Source organism: Crocodylus porosus, unplaced genomic scaffold (genome assembly GCF_001723895.1).
Source record: "Crocodylus porosus isolate Cpor-Errol unplaced genomic scaffold, CroPor_comp1, whole genome shotgun sequence".
Taxonomy (NCBI): Eukaryota; Metazoa; Chordata; order Crocodylia; family Crocodylidae; genus Crocodylus; species Crocodylus porosus.
This window is the reverse complement of record NW_017728931.1, coordinates 57,413,311-57,429,425: the sequence shown is the minus strand read 5'-3', so window position 1 is coordinate 57,429,425 and position 16,115 is coordinate 57,413,311. Positions and strand designations below refer to the sequence as shown.

Sequence of the window (16,115 nt, the reverse complement as noted above, 5' to 3'; positions counted from 1 at the left end):
CGTGCGTGTCGGCAGGCACAGAGGCAGAGTATGTGTGTGTCTGCAGGCACGGGGCAGAGTGCGCGTGTGTGTGTGTAGGCACAGGGGCAGAGTGTGTGTATGTGTGTTCATAATGTAAGTCCCACTTGCACACCCCTCTATACACATGCACCTATGCCTCCCCTCGCACTGCCATACACAAACCCCAGTGACCCTCCCCCCATACGAACCCACACCCTACATACCCATGAACCCACAGCCCCTACAAACGTATACCCAGCCCCCATAATATACAAGAATAAGACTTCATTTTAAGCTATTGTGCAGTCACCTCTGTGTACACTACACAACACACATGTAAATCAGGACAAAAATATTTTTTTAAATCAGATTAATGAATGTTGTAGATGATTGATTTTTAGAATATAATTTAGTATTTTTCCGGTCCTGAGATGGCAAAACCCCTTGCTCAAAGCAATACTTCTGGGGGCAAAGGGAGGGACTTCTGGTGGCAAAGATCAGGGGTTAGGGGGTGAGACTTGTTGTCACAAGATGGCAACAGGGGGCAGAGCACCTGTCAAGGGGCAGGGCTACCCATGCAGCCCCTGACAGTTTGCCAAGACTTGGTACGCACGCAGTCCTCCGCCCGAAATAATTGCCTGCCCCTGAGGTAAAGTATCTTGCCCTCAAAGCAGAGCAGAGAGCAGAGGAAGGAAATTAAGAGAAATTTCAGACTGTGGCCCACTCTCCCTATGGAAAGACCTGCATGTTCTATGGATGGATATGTAGCTCAAGGACTGGACTCTTCAGTCATCTCAAGACCCACCAGTGAGCCTGTAGCAGGGTGACAACACTCCCTCAGGTGGACTCAGAAGCCCTTTTCTTATTGAAACGAGTCCCTATATTACATACCCGGAGAGCTCCTTTCCAGAGGACACAAACCAAATCTTCTCATTCAAATAAACAAACATGTCTTGTCCACAGTAACCAATTGAGTACGGGTATACAGCAGCCATAAACCAAACCTCTGGGTCTTTTCCCAGACTCCAGGAGAAAGGCAACCCTGGTGTGGTGCTTGTCCTTCAGGCAACCCACCTCCTCTCTCCTTCACCCTCCCCTAGCTTCCCTTCTGGGAAGCTTCTTAACTTTCTTTGGTCTGTCAATTCTCCTTATCAGCTAGACAATCCCTCTAGGCAGGTTTGCAGTCACTTTTGCCTGCCTGTAGCTGGGCTCCAGCTACTGAGGCTTGCAGCTTGCTACACAGCTGTGGTAAAGATCATCGTCTAATCGAGAGCTTGCCAATGACAATGCATTCCCCCAAACCTTAGTTCCTTCCACTCTGTGGTATGGATTGTGGATGGTTCTTGGACGTAAAACAATCCTGCCTCTCTCTGCTAGAGACATAAAACTAGATAACAGCAAGAAAAGCAGACCTGCAAAGCCATATAGATTAGATTTTCAGCCTGGTTGGATTACATGCACTCTGCACCAAAGGCTTCTTGCAATCATGGACTACCTGTTAAAACAAAATAGCCTATTATTAAGCCCAGTCAAGAGAGTCTTTGCAGCCATCTCAGCCCAACGTCCTCTCAGGGAGAGTGTGTTGGTCTTTTCCTGTCCCATGGTATTGGAGTTTCTGCTAGTGAAAGACCCAGTCCTTCTGTGGGGACCTCATTTTGTTCTTTACAAGTCTGGTGGACCTCCTGTATTCTGGACTTTAAGAAGTCTCTTGCCTTCCACATATGAACAACCAAATCTTTCAGATTGTCCTGCAGGTCTTTGTTGTAACTGTGGAGAGCTCAAAGGTAGGCTCAACCAAGGCACTTAAGTGGACCTCTGATTGTGTCAAGGTGTGCTATACATTTCAAAGGCACTCCAATAGCAATTAGCATATGCTCTACAAGAGCACAGACCTCATCTATGGCAGGGCTGGCAAACCTGCAGCACATTTGCCAGAAGTGGTATGAGAAGCCTCTGTATGTGGGGTTGGCAGGCAGTACAGTGGCAAGTAAGGCAGGAAGCAGTAGATTGTTTCAGTAAAGGGGATCAGAGTGATACTCAGGAAGGCTGGAGTTCTAATTTGTGTCACAATGCCAAAAAGATTGGCCCCCACTGTTCTGTGGCATTTGTGACCTGTATTCATTCCATTTTTCTTCAAGGCTGGCCCGTGGAGATCTGTTCACACACACACCAAGTATTATGCTGTTATTGAGGCTTCCAGATTGGATTCTATGGGATCCTATACATGTGCATGGAGCCTGCTCCAACGAGCTGGAAATCCAGTGCATTGGAGCAGACTTGATTAACAGAGTCTGCTGGAGCATGGAAATTGCCACACTCCAGCAGCGTTCCACGTCACGGGTCAGCGTCACCATGCATCTCAGCACTGAAAAAAATGGCAGGTCGCTAATTACTGCAGCTCACTAATTAAAGTGCCCAGCACTGCATCCCACAGAACATGTAAAAATGCTTGTGGTTGGGAAAGCAGTCCAACTGCAGTCCTGCAGTTAATATTGTCCTAGGTCTCTGGAGTGCCTACCACCAAATGGCCTAGGCATTGCTTTGGAGTCATCCACAGTGGAATACACATACAGACAATCACTTGAAGGAAGAAAGGAAATTATCTTCCATGGGGTTCCCCACAGTTCTAGAAATTCAGCAGTGAAAGCATTAATTGCCACAGCTCTAGGAATCCTGCCACTGCTCCCCTGCTGCCAAATTTCCAGATTTGTGTAGTGCCCTAGGTGGTGCATGATATAGCCCCATGTACCAGACTGTGCCACATTAGCCAGACCTGGCAGGTTGAGGTGGCACATCTGGATCAGGGCTGCAGACCAGTCTATGTGGTGATCCAGCCTAGGAACAGGCCATGCGCCATTCAGCCCACAAGGTCAGATAGATTAAGCACCACTGTTCTAAGTGATTACAGCAGCTAACATCATAGAAACATAGAAGTAGGGTCAGAAGGGACCTTGTAGATCTTCAAATCCGACCCCCCTGCCTGGGCAGGAGAAAAAACTGAGCTTAAATGATCCCAGCTAGGTAGGCATCAAGCCTCCTCTTAAAGACCCCCAAGGTAGGAGCCAGCACCACTTCCCTTGGAAGTTGGTTCCAGCTCCTAGCCACCCTAACTGTGAAGTAGTTCTTACGGATGTCTAATCTAAACCTACTCTCCAACAACTTGTGGCCATTATTCTTTTTTATGCCAGGGGGTGCTAGAGGTAACAAGGTCTCTCCCAAACCCTTCTGGTCCCCCCTAGTGAGTTTATAGACAGTCACCAGGTCCCCCCTCAGCCTTCTCTTGTGAAGGCTGAACAGATTCAGGTCCTGCAGTCTCTCATTGTAGGGTCTGCCTTGTTGTCCCCGAATCATGCGGGTGGCCCTCGTCTGGACCCTCTCAATGTTGTCCACATCCCTCCTGAAGTGGGACGCACAGAACTGGACACAGTACTCCAGCTGTGGCCTGACCAGCGTTGCATAGAGGGGGAGGATCACATAAAGGTATTAATTATGGTATTTATAATTATGTTATTATAACAATACTATAATATTATATTATAATTAAATAATTTGTTACAGCATTTAGAGCCAGAAAACTTGGTAAATATTTGCTAGAACATATGAAATATTTTCCAAATTGTCCCCAAAATCAATTGGTCCAAGAGTGACCTTTTCTTACTTAATGACTCTCATGCACAACATTACTAAGAAACTGTGGCTCTGATGAAAAATGTTAAACTTCCTGTTTTGAAAATACTAAGCTCAAAAAATAAAATGGAACAAATTCCTGCTTTGTGTCTATGTTCAGATTTAAAAATAGAATGATGCAATTCCACAATTTAATTACATATTGGTAATCTTAGTCTACCATCTTCAGATAGCTATAAAAAGCAAGCACAGGCCATAATTAGCAGGTTAGTTTAGAAAAATAGAAAGACTAGATTAAATTTCAATTTTTTACAAGCTTATAATGTGTGCTTCCAAACTGATACAATATGATCTTGCAAGTCATTTGGCATAATTGAGTAATCTATTGAAATCATGTGTACAGTATCCATTTTAATTACCTGGAGAGTAAAAATCTGTAAATGAATGTTTTTTTCTCAGCCATTGTATATTTCTATTATGAAAGATGAGTAATCTAGTCATCAAATTAAATTTTATATTGCAGTAGTTAGTACTCTTAAGGTCTCATTTGGGAGTGGAGTTGTACCAGGCTAGAGACTGTACAAATGAATATGAAGAGACAATTCTTTTTCTTGCAAAGCTTATAGTCTAAGACCAGTGACATGTGAAGGGCAGAGAGAGATGGGTTGCCCAATATATAAATATTTATACCTTTCTTTTTTAATAAACAAAGAAATAAATAGCCAAACTAGATTTCCAAGAAATCCCATCTCCTTCTCAAACCCTCCTCCCACTAATTCTTATAGTTATAGGCACTATAATTCTTATAGTTACAGGCACAGTGGAGGACCTCAGATGAAATGAACTTGTCAACAAGTGTGTTTTCTAAGTTAAACAGCTGCCATTACTGTCACAGCAATTTTTGTTTGGATCAAGATCAAGGTAGAGATAGAAATACATTATTGGCTAGGGATACAATTTCTAATAACATGGTAATCTATTTTTCTAATGCCCAGAGATTAGTTTTAGGCCAATCCTCTATTTCATTCCATTTAGAAGGCACAGGATCCAATCCCATGGTTCTCTTTACAGGATTTTCTTCTTAGAGGTATAGAACAGAAATTAAATCTAGATAACATAAGCAGAGTAACAGTCTGAGAGACTATATTAAGAATCTCCGTGTAGAATTTTTAATAGACTATAGATTATTTGAAGTTCTTTACATGTCCTTTCAAGAATATAGTCTACCTTAATGAAGTTAAGAGAATTGGATACCTAAAGTCTTTAAAGGTCACACAGAAGAAAGAATTGGGAGTTTGGTTCTACAGTAGTCAATAAGAAAAGTGTTCAAAAAAGTTTTCAACTACTGGGAAAGTTACAGCTGAAAGTAGCATTGTTCAGAGTTAACAACTATTAAGATGTGTTGGTAACTAAAATAGGCAAGTTAAAAGGCTGACATGGAAGTGATGTGGAAATAAAAAGGGTTCAGATACTAAATAGCTAGATACAGTGACAGTGCCTTCATTCCCTTGCTTTACCTATGGCAAGTTAGGCTGTTCTTGGTGTTCTCAAGTGGTGGGCCTGGTAGTTGTGAATGAGGGTTGCTTGTGCAGTTTTAAGAATAGGTTAGACCAAGCATTTGCAACCTATGGCCCCAGCCAGATCTGGTCTACAGTATTGATCAGCAGGCAAGGATAACTAACGTGGCTACTTTTTACTGCAGGAGGAATTGGTGGTATGTGTTGAGGAAGTTACCAGAATGGAGGCATCCAGGGACCCTGCACTGCCATATTGTGACCATCACTTTTTTCACCATAGAATCCCCCGTTTTACATAGCCAGTTGCCGTCTCCAGCAGCAGGACTCAGGATTGGATGCGAGTGGTGGTGGCAGCAGGGGGACATGAGAGTGTTCACCAGATATGAAGAATGCCAAGTCAGGGCAACATTTAGTGTGGTGCTAGGGAAGCTGCAAGGGAAGCAGACTGATCACAAGCAGTGACCCACCTTTACAGCCAAGCCATATTAATTCAGCCCATCCTTTTGTACAAGTTTGCAACTTGTACATTGGGTAAGACAAACATTTCTATAGGATGGCTTGGTAAGGATAATCCTGAGCAGTGGGTGTGACTAGAACCAGCCCTGCTTTACTGTGATTCTATGAATCTGCTTGTACGCTTGAACATAGCCTACCTTAATGAGCACTAAGGTATAGTATATTGTGGAGCAATAGTATACAAGCAAGGTATGGGAAATGTTATATACCAGCATGGCTTGTAATCAGTTGTCGCCACATCTTAGCAAACATTATGGAAACTATAATTATAATGACTGACAACCAATTATTACTGTTGAATCCTATTTATTGTTTTTACAGTTGCACTTTGGCTGTTTCCATGGATGCCCAAATGTACTTTGTGGTGGGTAAACCTAAAAGCAGCAGTCTCTGCTCCAAAGAGATGAACAGATGAAGGGTAGGGTAGGGTAGCAAAAAGGAGTACAGCATACAAGTAGTCCTGGTAGAGAATGATCATATGAGGATGTGTCAGTACAGATCCCATTCTAGGGGCAGATGCACCTTGTATGTAATAGAGTCTTTCAAATAACTGTGCCCATTCAGGATGCACATATACCCTATACCTCTTTGTATTCCTTGGACAGATTCATAGATTGTAAGACTGGAAGGGACCTCAGAAGATCATTGAATCCAGCCCCCTGCACCAGGCAGGAAAGACAGCTGGGGTCAAGTGACCCCAGCAAGGTGACTGTCTTGTCTCCTCTTTAAGATTTCCAAGGTAGGAAATTGCATCACCTCTGGAGGGAGCTTATTCCACAGTCTGGACACCCTGGCTGTGAAGACATTTTTCCTAATGTTGGGCCTGAAACGGTCTTCCAGGAGTTTGTGGCCATTACGCCTGGTTTTCCCCAAGGGTGCCCTGGTGAACAGTTGTTTGCCAAACCCTTGGTGTATTCCTCTCATGTAGTGGTAAGCTGCTACCAAGTCCCCTCTCAGCCTTCTCTTTTTCAGGTTGAAGATGTATAGCTCCCTGCTGTAACTCATGGAGCTTCGCAGGTGGGAGGTGCCTCTCCAGTCCACCCACCCCACTCTCCAGGGCAGGCTGGGCAAACCCCAGGTGGAACTCCCACCCCTCCCTTCTCCCCCCCTCCCATTCTGAAGACAACATTGGGGGTGGGGCTGGACTATCAACCCAGCCCTGTTCATAGTGCATGCTGACAGATATTAATGAAGGTGCTCCACTATGGAGCGCTTTCATCTGAACCCTCATTACATGAGGGTTCGTGTGGTCACATGATCAGGCACTTTGAAAGCGCTGTGCAGCCATGCACTTTTATAAGTGCATGTCTGTAGAGCACTTTTAAGGGGCTGATGATCACATGACACGTGTCACTTCTGTGTGCATCCAAAGGGAACTTTCCATCAGTTCCCATTTACCACCCAGAGTAGCAAGATGGAACTCCATGAATATCCATCTTGCTACTTCATAACTTCAAAATCACCTTTTTTACTGAATTGGTAAGTAAAGTTTGTTTTCACTCTTTGTCTTTCCCTACATTTCTTAAATTGGAATTGAATTCCAATCCTTTGGGCATTGGGGAGAGCTTTTGTGTGCCAACCACCATCCCCATGGCAGACTCTGAGCAGCAAGGATTCAAAGCCTGCTCATCCTGTGATAGAATCATCCCACTCACTAAGAGATATATCAGCATTTCTTCTGCCTTGGAAAGAGCTACATCCTGGATAAATGTTTGGAGTACAGACTATTTTCTTGCAGAATTTACTAGTCTGAGGATGCCTGGACTCAAGTAACATCTGCTTGAGCAATCCAAGTGGATGCAAAGGTCTTGGCAACAGAAATGGAAACATGCATCAATCATAGTTTCATAGTTGGTAGGGTCAGAAGGGACCTGAGCAGATCCGACCCCCTGCCATGGCAGGAAAAAGTACTGGGGTCAAACGACGCCAGCAAAGTGTTCGTCTAGCCTCCTCAGTATTTCTCCAAAGAGAATCCATACCCTGAAACAGGGCAGCAAAAGAAAGTCAATGGATAGGGCACAGTCCAAGAGGCACCAATAACTTTGCTCACTACCTTGGCATCAGAAGCCTTAACAATGGAGCTAACATTTATGTTCCTGATACAGAAGGGTGACTCCAAGAAGTGTCACATGAGACCTAAATGTGGCTCAAAGCACCATGAGAAAGAAGAAGCACCATAAGAAAGACATAAGTTATTTTTTTCTTCAAAGCTAGTGCCCTCAAATCATGGAAGCAAAATAGAACGAAGGCATTCCAGTACTGATCTCAGTGCCAGTGACAAAGCCAATCAGGAGCCAAGCTTCACAAAAACATCAAGATCCCCTCCAAAAATATCCTGTGCTCCAGGGCAGTAACTGATATCAGAACAAATTCATAGGCCAGAGTACCAGTTTCAGTTCTGCTTGTCTGCCATCAGCTTATTCCTTCTGCCCAGCAATGAGTCGGAATGTCTATTCCCTAAAACTCAAGTTTTATCACTAAGAGCTTTGCTTTGCATCCACCCCCAACTGATCCAGTACCCTTATGGCATGCTGCCTTGCCTCAGTAGCCTCATGATTCCCTAAGGTCCTCCTCATGTGCTTAGGAAGAAAACAGGATGATACCATTCTGTAACATCACTGGACAGGTCCTCCAGCACCAGTCTGACATTGTATCCCAGGTGCTGGAGATAGGAGACTGTCAGCAGCAAACCTGATCTCATCATCTTTGCCTGATGAGGGAGTGATATCAGTTCATACCCCATAAGCTAACAGTTTCAAGGCATTCCAGGATCTCCTATCCTGAATTGCAAACAACATGGACACAGAAAGAGAGGCATGTCCCTCGTGCTTTTTGACATTCATAGCATAACTTCAGCCTAGAATTGTTTTTCCCATGAATGAGGACATACTTGAGTCAGCTAGATGACACTGACAGACCCTGGCCTTTCTTCCCACACATAAGTGGATGGGAAAAAAGATACAGAATATCAGAGTCTCTTGAAGGGTTTTGAGTATTTTATATCAATCCATATCTATAGCACAGCAGAAAAGGCCAGGACAAAGATCATAAAAATTAGACTTTTTTGAGTGCAAAACATAGGTCAGTTCAGCTCTGGGTAATGTGTAATGTGCTTCTACACAAAATATATTTTCTCAAATGTAGAGAATGTCTCCCTTTCTGATGAAGATCCTGTAGAAGAACAGGGAAGAAGTGAAAGTTATACAAAAGGGCTTAGTAGTCACTGAAACAGGATTGCAGGCTACCACAGACTCATCAGATGCAGATGTAAGGTTGATCATCGTCACAAGTCTTTGTTAGGGTTTAAAAGTATAAGCCCCCTGTACTTGCAAAAGGAAGGAGTCCTTCAACTGAAGAACATTCCCTAAAAGATTCAAAGGCTATGTTGGAGTCATTAAGATTTTTACACACTGGGGTCTTTTCTACGTTGGTATACTAAACACCCAAATGCGACTTTTGGTGTAACTATCTAAATTGAAACGGTTGAAACAGCCAAATATGTTAGGTTAATGCCCACGTGGCATTAAATCCCGTACAAAGCTCAATACCCCGAGCCAATTTTGTGCTGTTGTCAGAGGAGGAAAGGTGCTCACCTTTTCTATAATGGCTGCTGGTCAAAGGCCTTATCCAGGAGAGTACCATAACTCCTTATGAAAGTGGGGTCACTGTGCATCCAAGAATGAATGATTCATAGGGTCAAAAGGGAGCAAGCAAGAGGGACTGTGACTTGGTAGCCTAATAGGTCACTCATCTGAGAGAGGAAGTCCTGGGCTCTAGTCCCTGCTTCTAGGATTATGAATGCATTTTGTGGTAGATATTGCATTAAAAGAAAACAGAAATAACCCAGGAAGTAGGGTAGTCTTACAGTACAAATTGGCCATGGAGTATAAGGCCATATATTGGTGTTCATGTATGATGTCATTTTTTAGGAGTTGACCTGTGAGCTGCCCTGAATTTCCTCTGCTTCCTGTTGAGACACTGAACAGACAGGAAGGTTGCAGTATAATCTCATAATGTTAGAGTCAATCTGGTATCTTTAACCTGAAAAACCTAAGGAGAGGAGGCAGCATGCTCAGCTCTCTCCCTGACATTTCTTGATCATGGACACATTACAGACAAGTGTGGAAACCTGCCTGGTCCATCTACAAATGAGAGACCAGACCCCTGAAAGATGTGGGACTTAACAACTAAGTGTGCAGACTCACCTTCTTACCTGTCCTTCGAAACTCCATAGTGAAAATCATGACAGATAGTGAACAAGCTGGAAGCACCCACTCCCACATAACCAACCCCGTCACACATACCCCCTCACACAATATACAAGAGGAAGACTTTATTTGAGCTATTATACAATCACCTCTATATACACTACTCAAAACATAATCAAGGATGACCTTTTTTTTAACAAAATTGATATGTTATAGATGTTTGATTTTTAGTTTCATTTGTTTTTTATATATAACTTGTTAAAATATCTTCTGAAAGATTTTGTGCAAGTGACCATCGACAGTTCACTAACGCCTGCCAGCTGAAATAATTGCCCACTTCTGGCCTAGAGGCTATTCAGTTTTGATTGCAGTACCAGTAACATGGGGTAACCATGTTGGCTCATTTCCCAGAAGACAGTAATCACCTGGCAGACAACCCATGGCAATTCACAAATCGTCCCTGAAGATATTCATCTCTGGTAAGTGGAAGCTAAACTAGGATAACTTAGCCATTGTTTCATTCACAAGTATGAATGAACTGTCCTAGTTTAGGTTCCATTTAGAATGGGCTAGAGCAGACCCAGAAAATAGTTACCAGAGATCAGCTGACGTACAGAAAGTCCTCCTCACTCCGTTTATAGCACTGTCTATTTTTCCATTGTTATCCAGAGCAAATGCCCAGCACTTGTGACTGAATATCACTACGAAACATATTTGTTTATACAAGTACTAAATGACTGCACAGGCAGCATCTCATGTAGACGCGGTCTGTGTTGCTGTTTTAAAAATATAGTCTAGCCCTGGTTATATCAGATCACCTAAGTTATGTAGTTTAAAACAGTGTTTGGAGAAAATTGAATGCAGCCAGGATAGAGGTTTATAGAGCAGATTAGGAAGGGTGAGTTCAAGGCACATTGGGTGGGGGGAGCTGGGATGGGGGATGCATGTGCAAGATAGACTAATGTGTCCAGATTGGTATCAATGATAGAGCAAGGAGACAGAAGTGAAAGAAACAGCTAGGATGGATAAAGAAAGTGGAGCTATGCAGATCTGCTATGGCAAGGATGGAAAGTTTGAATTTGATATGGGCAAGGAAGGGAAACCTGCAAAGGAATTCAAACCAAAGATGACACAATTGGATGAATGGGCAAAGAACTTAGTTTCCTGGTTTTGTGTAGATAGGAAAGGGGGGTGGATATTATTGTTAGGGAGACCAAAGGAGAGGAAATTTCAGTAATCAGGATGGGAGACAGAGGCATTCCAAATGAGAGTTAGCTGTTGGGATAGAAAGAAAAGGACAAAAGCTAGATGATTGTTGGGTTGCGCGATAGATCATTCAATCTGTATTGTCCTATTTGTGAATATTTTGTCTGCAACTCAGTGTCTGCTGAATGTGTTGGTTGCTGCTCTGATAGAGGTACCAGAGATTTCACACATTCACTGCCATGCTTTTTGTGAACTGTCATTGAGTTTTAAAGCAATGCTTATATTTTAAATTTATTCAAACACATGCCATTGACAGGCACTCATTCTCCCCATCACAATGTGTATGCATGTGTGCGTGTGCATGTGCACACGCACACACACGCAGCTGTAATTACTGTCTTAATGCAGATTTTTTTTCATTCTCCAGAAGCTTTCATTAATGAAAAAAAATCTAGTTCTTGTTAACATTATCTTTATCCATATAAAATGGCACCTGGCTTCCCTATTAAGTCTGTCACAAGTTGTTACTAAGAGATACAGCCTTCTCCTATAAATACATTAAGAGAGAGTTAACTTTAAAATAGATCATCAGAGACAGTTAACCTTAGCCTTGACATACGGTTTTAAATTTTGTTTGGCTAGCACAAATGTATAGTCCTGTTTGGTTCCTGAGGAAGCAAGATGCAATTAGATAGAAGATCTAATCACTGGCTCCCTCCTTCAACCTCATGCTATCTACTGTCAACCCTACTTATTTCCCAGATGTATTGGTCCATATTCTATTCTGCCTCAGAGATATCTAAGACTTTGCTCCCACTAGGCCTAGGACTGTGCAGCTCACCTCAGGATTATGATCCTGTTTATCCAGGGTGCCCAGCAGAAGGAGGCTGACCCATCCACATTTTGCCCTCTAGCCTAGCAGCTAGGATACTTTCCAAAGAAGTTGCAGACCTGAGTTATAGAGCTCCAAGTTCTAACCACTTACTCAGAGAGCAATTGAATCCATATTTCCCGCTTCCCAACTAACCACCATGGGCTAGGAGTGGTTGAAAGCATCGTCTTGTCTGCTGAATCTAGGCTACCAGGCAGAAAGGATTGCAAAAATCAGAAGGAGCCAGGGCAGCATGCATGATGACTCTTCCTCAATGAAGAGAGCACTCACTTGGGAGGGAAGGTTCTAGCCCCCATTCCCAGTGCTGTTTGTATAATTTTATCCAGTGACTAAGGCAAATGCAGAAATAGCGTTAAGAGCAAGGGCCATAATCCAGATCTCCCCCCTCACAGACTTGTTTTTTTCTTGCTTCTTGGCTAAGACAGAGTTGCATAAAGAATATTTGCAGCTTACTGGCTTTGTGGCTCCTAAGTGGGGAGAAATAGGATCATGATTAGGCATTCAGATACTTTAGAAATGCAGTATGATCTTGGACCATTATTTCTAGATATGGTATATTTCCAAGTTTCTATCTATGCTGTTCATGCTTTTTATTAAACTTATACAATTGTATCAATAATGGAATTTATTTTGTTCAATTCTTGCCATTGCTTGCTTGTTCTCTCTCCAGTTTTGCTGTTCTTACTTGCGTAATTAAACTACAGCTGAATTTATGCTTTCTTCTCAAGAAAATGTAATTCCCTGTCATACCATTGTGGAAAAGAGACAGTGTCTGTATCTGATTTACCAGCCATCTGCTGGACTATAATCTAGCCTATGCAGGTGTTGCATGGAAAAATGTTCTTACTCATACTTCCTTACTAAAATTCAGAGTCAGTTTCTGTGGAACTACATATGTTTGACTTCATTTTTAATACATTTGCACTGTTCACCTTTTAACATTTTCTCCAAAAAGTCTGATTATTAAATTCCTTAGTTTATAGCTAAACACCATGTCCATTCTACTGGCAGGTCATTTCTTAACTGTATGTGTCATTTTCATGGGTATTTAGGAACCTTAACACCACAAAAATAAAACAGGCTTACAAAAAAGATGTCAGGAACTGTAAGTTCATCAACAAAGCAGGATAGCCCTATACTTTAATCATGTGTAAGGTGGTCCCAGTAGAAGCCACATTTAGAAAATTGCTTAGAGCAAGACAGTACAAAGTATAATGCTGGACTGGCAGATATAGCAAGCTCAGTGAGCTACAAAGCCACCCTTTGGGAGGTGATTTATTTTTTTGAACAACAGATTATAACAACCCCCCACACACACACACACATCCAGTCCTACAGCAAATACACAGTTTGTTCATGTTGTGTATTCTAGGAAAACTACCAAAGTGGTACAGCTTGGCTGGGGAGGGGAATCTGAGATGAATGGGGCATATCAGCACATAAAGAGAATGATAGATTGCTGAAACCTACATTCATTGTAGGAAACCTTTGATTATATGACTGCCTCCTTTTTAAGTTTCTGTGGTAGACTGATTTCCCTTTTTTCTTTCCTGTGGAGCTAGGAAAAGAGAGTAGTATTTTCTCATCCTCCTCAACTAGCTGTGAAGCTCTTTTCAGATTCATAACTATATAAGGCAGCTGTTTCAAAAGCCCAAAGCACAGTAAAACTCAAAAGAGAGAGTCAAATATTTAAATTAAGTACATTTTTGTATAACTCATGTATATTTTTACAGAAGAGAAGGGGGGGGAATTAAACATGCTGCATTTGCCATTGAAACACAAACAGTTCTAACACTCCCTCATGTTTATTTTAGAAGTCTACAGAGCAAATGAAGAAAGTACCTACTATTGTTCTATCAGTCTCTTACAAGGGAGTCAAATTTATTGATGCAACAAATAAGGTATGTATACTTTTTGGCTATCCAGCAGTTTTCCTCACTGCATTGGTTGGGTTATCTAGTAAGAGCATAAAACCATATGGGATGGGGGCCAGGCTTTGGGTTTCAATTTCCCCTTTTAGGCATTCCTGTTCTAAATTACTAGAATGATTTTGTCACCCACTCTGGTAGACAAATGGAGTGACACTGATGGCAGTTCTGGAGGGAGCTCTGTCCAGCCCTCTTCTATCAAAAAGGAAGCTCATGACAAAAAGAGCTTGGCAGAATGCCCCTTCTCCCCTCCACAGAATCCTTCAACATATTCTGTCCAAAGCAGCACATTAAGCAAGCAGAAAGCCTGTATTTTCTCTTTCAAAAAACAAAACACAGTTGCTTTTCCATATCCCAATAAGTACAGTAATTCTGGGGTTTTATACAAGATCAGCCTTCAGCCACATAAACAGGCAGGATATTTATTTGTATGTCCTCTTTCAAGGTCCTACCTACAATGGAGATTGTGGGCTTTAATGGTACTAGCAATTTGCCTCCCTGAACTGCAACAACAGCTTCTCCAGAACTGATTTGATTCTCATAATTTCTTCATCCTACCATGTCCAGATATACCTGCATTTTGTTTAGGTTTCTTCTGTTAATTTTTTGCAACAGCTTACGTTGAGACGCAGGAGACCTTTGTGCTGAAAGGGGGGATAGTTTGATGCTCAGCAAAATAATATTTGCAAAATCAGTATTTTATAGAGGATTCCCCCTTGCAAACCTCCACAATGATGAGAAAAGATAACCTACATAAATTAATGTGAATGGCAATAATAGCTAAAATTTAACATGCAGTTCAACAAAAGGCAGCTATCAACCCAGCTCTTCTGATCAGTTTAGTAGGATTTCTGACTGGTTTTTTTTTGTGCCTGCTGAGTAGCCATGCCACACTGGTCGATCTGGCCTACATACTGGGTCACTCCTTATTCTTCAACCTAGCCAGTCATTTTAATGTTCACATTACATTAGAAATGGGTTTTAAGAGGAGCTTAAACTTTGGAAAGGAGAGTGGTTTTATAGAGTAGCTCAGGCCAAGGGCTTCCAAGCATAGAGGATATTTCATAGATCACACCATCCACAGCATTTAAGAGAAAAGCCATTTCCAATTAATAAATGTTGTACTCTTAAGATGTAATGATAAAATGGGGTCTCAGGTTGAAGGAAAACTCAAAACTCATTCCAGGAAAGCTGTATCAGTGGCTAATGTGCCAAGTCAAAGTCCAGTCTCCTAGACTAGGGACAGAAGTTACACATAAACTGGTTCCAGTGATCAGAAACTGGTTTAAACATGCAGCAAAAGAGAAGTTCAGTGCACATAAACCAGTGTCAAAATGGCTGAAACTGGTTTAAGATACTACATTCAACCAGGTTTATCAGAGTTAACTGATTTGAGTCAAACCAATTCTGTCTCAGACCCCTTCCTGGTACAAGTTAAATCACAGTCCCCCAGCATGCTTTCCAGCCTGGGCTGGGCTGTCTACTGAAGCAGAGAAGGGTTGGGGGGCGGGAGGCCGTGTCAGGAGAAGGCAGGGACTGCGCCCTATCCCCACCCTAGCAAACCCCAGCTGGGGTCTGGGGCAAGGAATGGGGGTTTAAACCCCTCTTCCCCCAAGTACAGAGTTGTCCTGCCCTGCTAAACTTACTGCTGGCTGTGACTGTGGACTACATATCTCAGAGGCACCTGGACATAGGAAGAGGAAGTGATGAGCAACTGTGCAAAGTCCTGCGACTGTGATTTTGGACTGCAATTCCCAGCGACCTCAGGGGCAGCAGGAAGAGGAAGCAAACACAGCTCATGCTGGCTATATGCCAGAGAGTCATGCTGTATTGCCCCCTAGCTCCTGGCCTGAGTCCCAGCTGGCATGTGGCTGTAAAAAGTAACTGTTGTTCACTTGTTAGTCAGTTTAATCTGTGTAGTTTAGACTAACCTGCAAAGGCTGAATTGATTCAGCCTTGGGCTTTTTGACTGTCTGTAATTAGCCTTGCTGGATTTAGAATAACACTCTTCCCATTTCTCTCTTGGTCACATATAACTCTATTTCCTGGACAACCAATTTTGCTAAGTTGCCTTGGTGAAAAATGGATCTTCTGAGACAATTCAGGGAGGGGGAAGAGTAGCTATTGTACAATAACTTTAATTCTTAAAAGCCACCGTCTGAGCCACAGTCTTGCTTCTTTCAGAGCTGGTGAGGTGTGCACCCCACAACAGCAAACTCTG

General features: G+C 42.5%; 1 protein-coding gene across 9 annotated transcripts in view; it reads left to right on the top strand.

Moving 5' to 3' along the window:
- ANKS1B (ankyrin repeat and sterile alpha motif domain containing 1B) overlaps positions 1-16,115 on the top strand; it is an 837,577-nt gene that overhangs the window by 805,647 nt on the left and 15,815 nt on the right. For all 9 annotated transcript variants that reach the window (XM_019545115.1, XM_019545114.1, XM_019545113.1 and 6 more), the window contains one exon: positions 13,781-13,867. In XM_019545115.1, coding sequence (XP_019400660.1) covers positions 13,781-13,867 — 87 coding nt within the window. The remainder of the gene's footprint in view (positions 1-13,780; positions 13,868-16,115) is intronic.